Source organism: Notothenia coriiceps, unplaced genomic scaffold (genome assembly GCF_000735185.1).
Source record: "Notothenia coriiceps isolate Sejong01 unplaced genomic scaffold, NC01 NC01_scaffold00014287, whole genome shotgun sequence".
Lineage (NCBI taxonomy): Eukaryota > Metazoa > Chordata > Actinopteri > Perciformes > Nototheniidae > Notothenia > Notothenia coriiceps.
The window spans coordinates 65,237-75,236 of record NW_011346988.1 but is presented as its reverse complement, the minus strand read 5'-3'; the positions used below and the strand labels follow the sequence as shown (position 1 = coordinate 75,236).

At 40.6% G+C, this 10,000-nt stretch overlaps 1 protein-coding gene across 1 annotated transcript in view; it reads right to left on the bottom strand.

Annotated features, from left to right (window-relative positions):
* Window positions 1-10,000, bottom strand: part of LOC104948379 (AF4/FMR2 family member 2-like) — a 74,654-nt gene that overhangs the window by 6,833 nt on the left and 57,821 nt on the right. The window contains exons 10-13 of the mRNA XM_010774571.1: window positions 7,738-8,625; window positions 7,517-7,632; window positions 2,893-3,121; window positions 1,260-1,372 (exon numbers count right to left, since the gene is read on the bottom strand). Coding sequence (XP_010772873.1) covers window positions 1,260-1,372; window positions 2,893-3,121; window positions 7,517-7,632; window positions 7,738-8,625 — 1,346 coding nt within the window. The remainder of the gene's footprint in view (window positions 1-1,259; window positions 1,373-2,892; window positions 3,122-7,516; window positions 7,633-7,737; window positions 8,626-10,000) is intronic.

The following is a 10,000-nucleotide window of genomic DNA, read 5'->3' as shown; positions in this document are numbered from 1 at the left end:
TGCTAAAAGCTGCCAGATGACATCACACATTTGCATATTTTAGATGTGGAAAAGGTTGACCTGTTAAAGAGGCCCTATCATGCTTATTTTCAGGTTTACATATTTTGTGTCTCTGTGAACTGTTTCCATGCTTTAATGTTCACAAAGCTCTCTATTTTTCTCATACTACCTGTGCTGCAGCACCTCTTTTCACCCTCTGTCTGAAACCAGAGCCCAGTCTGCTCTGATTGGTTGGATTCTAGGATTTTAGCCTGTGCAGACCATTTACATGCACAGAAAGCTATATAGCACACTACAGGAAAAGGAAAAACCCCAACAGTATAATAGGGCCTATCGAGCACATAAGGATGATTATGTATTACTTTGCAAAACTGCATATTTCTCTTTTGATTTTGTTCAGAAGTTTACAGTTATTACACTTTTGTTGAATATAAAATACTCTGAGAAATATCTTCTCAGTCTTGATTAGAAGTAATAAGTTATCTCAACTTAAATAAAACAAATATTCTGACACCAAACGAGGTCTAATGCTGCGTTCACAGCGGACGCGATGCGATTTTTGGGGGCGGCGCGATTACATGTAAAGTCAATGAAGAGACGCGGACAGACGCGAATTCGCTCCGACAGCGCGCATGAAGCGGTGGACGCGGCGCGAATCATGCGATTGAAGGGGGCCGCGTCAAACGCCAGAGTTCAATGTTTTCAACTCGAGCGTCAAATTCACGTGACGCGTTCTCGCGAAAGCCAATCAGCGTTGGGATTCCCTCTGACGTCCCTCTGACGTCCTGCTGTTGATCAGTTGTACAGATGGAAGAGATGATCGCTGTGGCTGTGAGTGGGTTCCCGGAGATTTACGATACAATGTCGTATATCTACCGGGACTGCAACAAAAAGGAGCTGGCTTGGAGGAGAATAAGAACCCAGACACGACGGCGTCTGTTGCTACGTTTGTAGGACTTCCACAGAAGGAATATTCGCATCACGTCCGGTGTGAACGCAGCATAACATTTATATGTGCAATGGAATTAAGTAAACACACGCCCATTGAAAAGGGGAAACACCTGCTCACTAATAACACAGGAAATCCAGAGATTACTTTTACAAGCATCATACACTCAAATGTCTAATGAACAATGATGAGTAAAACATGAGAAATGTGTAATTATACAAAATAAAAAAAACTAAGAATACATTGCAGTTCATATCCACCATCCTAATGTGTATTAGTGTATATAAAGTGTTAGTGTGTTTCTACGTACGTGTCGCTGAATGACAGTCTGGGTCGGCAAGCTTCCGACCACACCTCCGAGTCTGACGGTCCGTTGGCATGGTAACTGTCTCCACTGGACTTCTCATTGCGGGTATCAACTTCCTGCAGTCAAGAAAGGATAAAGATTGGTTATTATGGTATTAGAGAAACTTGAACCTTTAGTATGTTGGCTTCTGATTCTCAGTGGTGGATTCATTTAGTTAACTAATTGTATTGCTGGCATTCTAATAAAGAGGGGTTGAAAGAATGTAGAGAAACGATTTAGAAAGTGAATTTATATTTACACTTGAAAACCATGCAAAATGCATCTTAAAAATGTTAAGAACATCTTTCTATGAACATTATTTAGGTAGTTTACGTGGAAATCTTTTTTGTTGAATCTTATGCATCTGTTTATTCTTTTAAAGCGTTACCTGCTACCATTTATAACTATAAGTATAATATATTTTTACTCCACTACATATTAGAGTATTTTTTGTTCTTTTTTTGTATAACTTTATATAGATTTCTGATAAAGAATTATGTTAACTGAAAAAATGCCAAGGTCAACACAACAATGCATTAACAGTTATGACCTATAAATATAATATATGAAGGGCTGTTCTGCATTTACTTTGAGTTTTGTTACCCTAAATATATTTGTGATACTGATACTTTTGTTCTTTTAATTACTTCTTACTGGTAAAATGTGGAATGCATTGACTTTCAGTTGTACTGTATACTATACTATATAGCATTTTCAGTTCACATACAACATTCTTCTTCCACCGCTGAACCAAATACGGATATGAGGACATATTTGAGTGACTTTGGCTCTGAAACTCCTGAGGTGAGGACATATGAGACACTTCAGTGGAGATGTGTGTCATGCAGTACATCCTGGCATGTCATTAACTCCACGGTTATTTCTGGAGCCGTGTCAGTGTCAGGTGAGAAACTCCATTTTGCACGGAGATAATGACAGTACAGTACTATTCTCCTAACATGGTGACAGTGTGCAGCGGTGGGAAAGTGCTGAGATCATTTACTTGGGTCAAAGAAGTTATACCGCAGTTTAAAAATACTCCATTAAAAGTAAAAGTCCTGGGTTCCATATGTTTGTTAAGTAGAAGTACAGAAGAATTATCTGCAAAGTGTACTTTAGGTTTAAGTAGTCCTCATTGGGCAGCTCTTTTAAAAGTGTCTTATAATTATAGAACATTATATTGTATTTTTTATCAATTACAAATACAGTACATATAAGAGTTTTTCAATGATATATTTTGGTCAAAGTAAAGCAAATGTAGATACTTTGTGTACTACCGAGTAGATTAGAAGTAGTTTATACTTATTTATCATATACACACATGATGTTATTTATGTAAAATATAACTAATCAATTCAAATATCAAATACATGTAGCGGGATACAAAGCACAAAATTTTAGTGGAGTATAAAGTGGCAGATAATGGGAATACTCAATTACAAGTACCTGAAAATTACAATAATGAATGTACTTAGTTACATCCAACCACTGATAGCTTAACTTTGTATACATCTTAAAAACGTGGCATATTATTTTCATGAGAACAATTACTTTTATGTACTTATTTACATATACTTAAATATTTCGGAGTACTTACGCTGCCGTTCCTCGCATTTGATGACGCCTTTTCTTCCCCTCTCCTGTGTCTGTGTGAGGAAGAGGAGGAGGAAGAGGAGGAGCAGGGCAGCGTGGCAGCGCCCTCCTGGCTGAGAGAGGAACTGCTGTCACACGTTCGTTTCCGAGGGGGGCCGTCAGAGAGCGGGGACAGGAGGGGGGGGAGCAGCTTGTCGTCGCGCCGCCGAGACTGCTTCCTGTTTAATGAGCTGCTGAACACAAAGAGGGAACAAAAGGTGTGACTATTATTGTATTTATTATAAAGATTTCTTTCTTTAGGAGATGTGCTCTAATTAGTTGGCCTACTCGTGCTTATAGCTAATGTGTGATTACTCAATTTGACACCTTACTGTAAAAGTAGCATGTGAGGATGAGGTGTGAGACCATACTGAAAGTCCCATTGGCTGCTATTACTGTAATGGCTGCTTTTCAGGTCCTGTGGACATTTTCAAATCAAGAGTTTGGCTTGTTTGAACTTCTCCACATATCAAAACAAATGATCACACATACTCTTGTGCACAAGTGGAAATCATCTTAAACTGTACCTGAGAAATAATCAATCATGACTTTATAAAACATTGGCGAACTTTAGAAATGTCCAATTACCACAACCATGTTTGGCAATAATAACAAACACACATGTTCTTGTAAAAAGGGAGTCTAATGATGCTAAAGGCCTTAAAGACACTTTAGGATGTCAGGCTGTTTCCTGCCTCCTCAGCTATTAACACACCTGCTGAAGCCTCAATATTAATGTAAGAACATCTGCTCGGGGGATTTTGCTGCAATCACATTTGACCCTCTGTCAGTTTCAGAAAAATGACAGCACTTAAGTGTTTTTTTTTTTAAATGTTGTGACAAAATTATCCCTTATATTGCAGATCTTTACAGAACATACACACCAATTCCTCTTTTCACACAAAAAAACACCTGAGGAGAGTTTATCTTTGCATTTCCTCTACCAATGCTTCTTCCGCTCAAGCGTTACACTATGCTTGAAGTTTTTTGGGCAGCCTTTTTTCTGCTTTTTAATACTTTGGATTGGGTAAACATATGAACTTAGCATAACAGTGTAGTGTCAGACTGATGGCACAGGATGTGGGGATATGCACATACATCGGGGTGATTTTACTTTCTCTGTCATTAACATAAAACAAAAGTCATTTCGAAGACACAACGTACTGATCTTTGCGATGATGCTCATTTGCAGGGAAAGGTGCAAACTTCCCTCCTAATATATGCATATTACCTTTTTATTAATATGTGCAAATTGCATAGGAGACTTTAACAGTGTGTATCTATCTGGCAGATGCTGAGAGATATTTTCCTTCTCAGATTGTTGTTCTTCTGCCTCCCCAGCTGGAGTATCGACCATTAATTCCCCGTGCTGCCGTATCGTTGCTCTTGTGACTCATACTGTTTGCAACACAACAGATAATATTTTTATGTTTTTCCTCTGCCTGGAAACTCTGGGGGTTTGATGCAGCGAGAAAAAGTTGCTGAGCTTGCAGAACAGAGCCCCGGGCCCCGACATTAGTGATAATATACAAAACCGCCGAGACAAAGACTAATTAGCTGCTGCGGAGCCAACCGTGTGTGAGTTATATGTGTGTGCGCACTCTTTGTGTCTGTGTACAGCATAATTGATGTGCGCAAGCTGTTTGTGTGCATGACTATGCTAATTTGTGTGCGTTTGTGTGTCTATCCTTAAGTGGATGCCGGTGTGTGTGTGTGTGTGTGTGTGTGTGTGTGTGTGTGTGTGTGTGTGTGTGTGTGTGAGAGAAAGAGATACTAAGTTAAGAAAAGGTACAGCCTCGTAGCACCAAATCATCACAGTAGATCTGCCAAATATGCCTCTGCAATATATTTACAATGACTCAGCAGTTCAAGATTTGTGTCCAACTTCAATCAAACTGTTGTTTTCTTTGTCTGCTACAGCACACATCAGTGCTTCGTTAGCCACGTGTCCAATTTTTTAATGTATGTTTTATTTGTAGAAATACATTTCAACTGAGGACTTTGTCACAGTATTCATGCTACACAACGCGAAAGCTACAGATTTTCAACCTACAGTAAATTAGCTTTATTTTCCTTAAGTCTCCTTCTTATCTCACAAACATGAACCTTTCTTTTCCAGCTCGTCGAACAACAACCAAAGAAGCATTCCATGCGGAAAAGCGAGGAAATTGCGTGAAGTTGTCTCTCGATAGCCAATCAGCGGTTAGAATCCCCGCCTGTTGTCACTGACATGCTGATGTTGTTGCAGCAAAGAACAGAGCCTTAAAGACCTTACATTTGTACAGGTGCAAAATCGTTTCAGTATGTATGTGTACAGACTGTCTAAGGCTCGAAAAATAAAGTCGCTGTTTTGTTTATGTCCAAATATTTAAAGTTTGGACAAAGCAGCTAAAAAGGTATCGTAGCTTATTGTGTTTGATCCGATCTTCATTCGTAAAAGCACTTTTTTTCCTCCCGTCTTTTCTTTTTCCTTTAAATTTTACTTACTGCATGTGTCCTACGTCTCTTTAATGTGGCTTTTTATTTAAAGTTAGTTATAGATTTGGTTTTCAAGTTTTAAATCATTGGGTTTTTCATAATCTTTCTTCCTGGCGTTACATTGATTTAGTTGTATTCTGCTGTTTTTTTTAATTTGTATTAAAGACTGGTGTTACAGCATGGTCCTAATTGAAATGTCATGCGCTCAACACATGACAAAAAGTCATCCATCAGCATATGTGTCCTGTAATGATCCGATGTCTGATTAAACAGAGTGATGCTAACTGCCAGGAGTCAGATCAGGAGCTGCTGAATGTGTCTGAGCAGGATGATCACATCCTCCACTTTACAGCTTCCATAAAAAGCCTCTCAGACGTCTGCCGTACCATGTCACCGTTCAAGTCCAGGTCAGCCCCCCCCCCCTCCTCTTTTCCTCCCACCTCTCCTTGCTCTTCACTCTTTGATAGCACGGAGATGCTATAAAAACATATTCTCAGTGGATGTCACACTGATGTTTATTTATAGCCACATCAAGCTTACGTCTGTTTTTAATAATTCACACGGAAAGCTGAACTCAGTTCCTGTGTCGCAGCGGGGATTGAACGTTCCCCTACAGGGTCTTACATCACCTCGTTAGAAATGTTTAGCCCTCCTGAAAATACCCAGGAAACTGGTCCGATTGCCTCTACTAGAATGTGTTGTTTATGGGAAGAATGAGGAAGTTGAGCTTTTTTTTCTAGTTATTATTTCATCAGATGTTTTTCATGTAAAGCCGCCATTTTTATTTTAAGGTAGGGTATTTGATATTTTGATTCAAAGTGATTATGCATACCTTTCCTCCCTGTGTGCTAATGGTACCTACACACTATAGGACCCTCAAAGTCATCAGGTCTCATCTGATCACAGAACAACACTGTTTGTGTAATAATGGGGACTAAGTCCATGTGTTTCTTTGGTAGTTTTGTGTTGTCATAAGAAGACATTTGACCAGTCTTGTCCTTTTGCTCTCCAATCTACATCACAAAGCACAAGCCCACACCATAGATATTTTCTCCAAAAATGTATGTGGGCAAGTTAGCAATCGCAGTTGGTTATCCATCCCATTTGAAGAAAAAACCAAAGAAGAAAAAGAAGGATATGCGGAATGAATGGGCAGCAGGGATCTACTCTTCTGCAGCAGTGTGTTTTTGCATCAAGTAACTGAAAATCTAGTGTGTTTGCAAATGTATACTGAAACTGATGATCTGTGGCAGTTGTAACAACTCCTCCCCCTGATACTCTTCTTGCCCCACATGCAGTCTTGCACTTTTGCCCCCTTCTGCAGTCATTACAAAATAGCTTTCACACTGCAGGACTGAGACTCACATATACAGTAGGTCCAGAAATGTACCTGATGTATTGTGCCTTTAGGTTGTCTATTATCATCTGGCCAGGGACAACAGCTGGAAATTAGCCATGCTGGCTAAAGTTGCCCGATTTACTGTTTTTGTAACAGTTCATTAATGGGGACTGAAACTAAACTACCTGCAATATTTAGCTCCGATTAAGATGAAGATTTCCAGCTAGCAATGAGGTAAGTGGCATTTCTCTTTCGTACGAGATCTCCAACAACAGTTAAAGGGACATTTGGGACAAAATGATGTCGTGTGAACTCACGGTTAAGAAAACACACTAGTAGGCATGTGTAGCTATGTTTCAGAGCAGAACCCTGTTGAATCGTATATCTGCGGCAGATTAGGGTGAAGCAATATAAAGTCCTGCCGATTGTTTCACATTTGACCATCCCAAACTTTCGGAAAGTGCCTACATGTATAAAGGAAATGAAGGCACATACTGATAGGATGACAATAATGATTGATTGTTAACAATGTAGGTTTCAAATATTTAAAAGAAATGTCCTTCCTGCAGTATCCCAAATGTAAATCCCACAGCCATTTTTTTTCACTTCTGTTGTTTTTCAGCTGTGTGGACTGAAAAAAGGCCCAAATTACAAACAAAAAAACAAACCCCAGCTTTACAAATGTTTTATGCATTATGAATTGTATAAAGTAAATATACAGAGTATATTTAATTCTGTAGCTAGTGTGTATTTACAGTGCATGCATACTCACTTTGTGGTGCTGTTCTTGTGGTTGTGTATTGGAGAGATGCATGGTGGGAGGAGCAGACAGTCTTTGTCCAACCGCAGCTTCTTATTGCCGTTGACTGATGCCTCGCTGTGCTCTGTCTGATAGGGAAGAAAACAAACCTTATCTACCTACAATAGGACACAATTTGGAAAGTGAAGGGTAAAAGTAAGAGGGAATGTGAAGGGGTTTAAACTGAAGCCCACCTTATGTTTCCTCTTGCTCTTGCTGGTGTGTTTCTCTGCGGGGACCACCATGGTTCCTGCTGCCGGCACCCTGTGTTTGCCTCCGCTCTCTGCTCTCTCCGTCCTGCCTGCCAGCCTGGGATTACTCTGCTCCAGCACAGGGGGGGTATCCAGGACCCCCAGACCTTGGCACACCTTCTCCCCCCTGTCCTCTCTGTCCATCTGCCTCTCTCTGTCCTGCGCTAATCGCTCATTCTCCTCTTCCTGTTTCTCAGCTTTAGGCAGCTTCTGCCTCTCTCTCTCTGCCTGCTTCTGTCTCTCTGTCCTCTCCCCCTGTCTCTCACTTCCGTCCCTCTCTACTTTGGCTCTGTCCCCCGGACCCTGGCCAGGCACCCTGCTGAGAAAGCTTAGGTCAATTTTCACCCATAAACTCTGGACTTCTTGGTATTCCCTGAGCGGAGACAGGGGCGCCTCGTTTCCGATGTTGGACGGGGGAGACATGGACTCTTTGCATGGGACCCCTGACCCCCCAGGATCAGGTACAGAGGGGCCAAATGAGCCGCTAATGTTGCTAACGCTCAGGGTGTTCCCACAAGCCCCGATGCTACCGTTACTGCTGCTACTGTTAGCTATCACGCTGCTACTGTCTTTGACCTGGAGCCCCTTCCCCCCCGAGGGTCCCATACTGCCGGCAGAAGTGAGGCACGGGAGGAGAGGAGTGTGTGTGTGCGCGCTGGACAGAGTGTGTGTGCTGATGGCAGAGCGCGCAGTCTGAGGAGGCAGAGCGGGGACTTTGATCGCCTCATCCGAATCCGAGTGGCATTCTGAGGACGAGGAATCTGTTTCGATGAACTCTCGGGACTTTGGGGTGATTTTGGAGCTTGGGCCTCTGTGTTTCTTCTTGTCCTGCTTTAGAGACATTACAAAAACACAACAAAGTCCAAAGAAGGTGAGCTTTGAGAGGATTGAATAAAAAAAGAACTAAAACAATTATTATTCTGTTGCACCTTCTACTGTATGAAGCCTATGTTTGCAATGTTTTCTTACATTCTTACAATTCTTTATTAAGTGCTTAAATAAATATATAATAAAGTAATAAGTACATATTTAAACAAGTGTGCTTAAAGAGGACATATAATTGTTATTTTCATAGTCATATTTGTATTTTGTCTCTTTATTTGTCTCATACTGCCTGTGCTGCAGCACCTCTTTTCACCCTCTGTCTGAAACCAGAGCCCAGTCTGCTCTGATTGGTTAGCTGGTCGGCTCTGTTGTGATTGGTCAACCACTTAGAGATGTCCCGCCCCTTAGCCTATCACGTACAATGTGTTCAGTGTCATATAGTGATGTCTTTATGTTATGGAACAAAGAAGTCCAATGGAGGCGTTTCAGACAGGGGGGAGTGTGTGGGAGAGAAACACAAGGATTTTAACCTTCGAAGACCATTTACATGCACTAAAACCTATATTTATATAACCTATATAAACACATACACAGACATAGTATAAGAGAAATAAATACATGTAGTTTTCCAAGAGAATAAGAATATTTATTTCCCATAGAAGATGTTCTTATCAGTCTGGTATGAATATAATGATTGCACTAGAATAGATTAAGTTACAGTTATTGCAATTGATCCGGTAGGTTTGGCCTTGAAAAGTCATGTTGCATCGATAACGCACAAAGAGCTATGAGATGAGCTTCACTTAAAGAATAAGGCTTGTTGATATTCTATGTGTTCTTATGAATTAAGAAATCCTTTTAAATAACCATAACCAGCGATTAATTAATAACAACAACTTTTTCAGTCCAATCAAAAGCGGGATGTATTTTTATTATCTACTTTATAACTACACTGAACAAAAATATAAACGCAACACTCCCATTTTTTATGAGATGAACTCAAAGATCTAAAACATTTTCTATACACACAAAATAACCATTTATCCCAAATATTGTTCACAAATCTGAAAAAATCTGTGATAGTGAGCACTTCTCCTTTGCCGAGATAATCCATCCCACCTCACAGGTGTGGCATATCAAGATGCTGATTAGACAGCATGATTATTGCACAGGTGTGCCTTAGGCTGGCCACAATAAAAGGCACTCTGAAACGTGCATTTTTGCTTTATTGGGGGGGTCTGGGGGGGTCCGAAAACCAGTCAGTATCTGGTGTGAAGGTTAGGGTTAGGGTTGGGTAATGTTGTGAATCGAGTGGCCTGTGTTCGTCGTCCATAACATACGCCTGCCCATACCATAACCCCACCACCACCATGGGCCACTC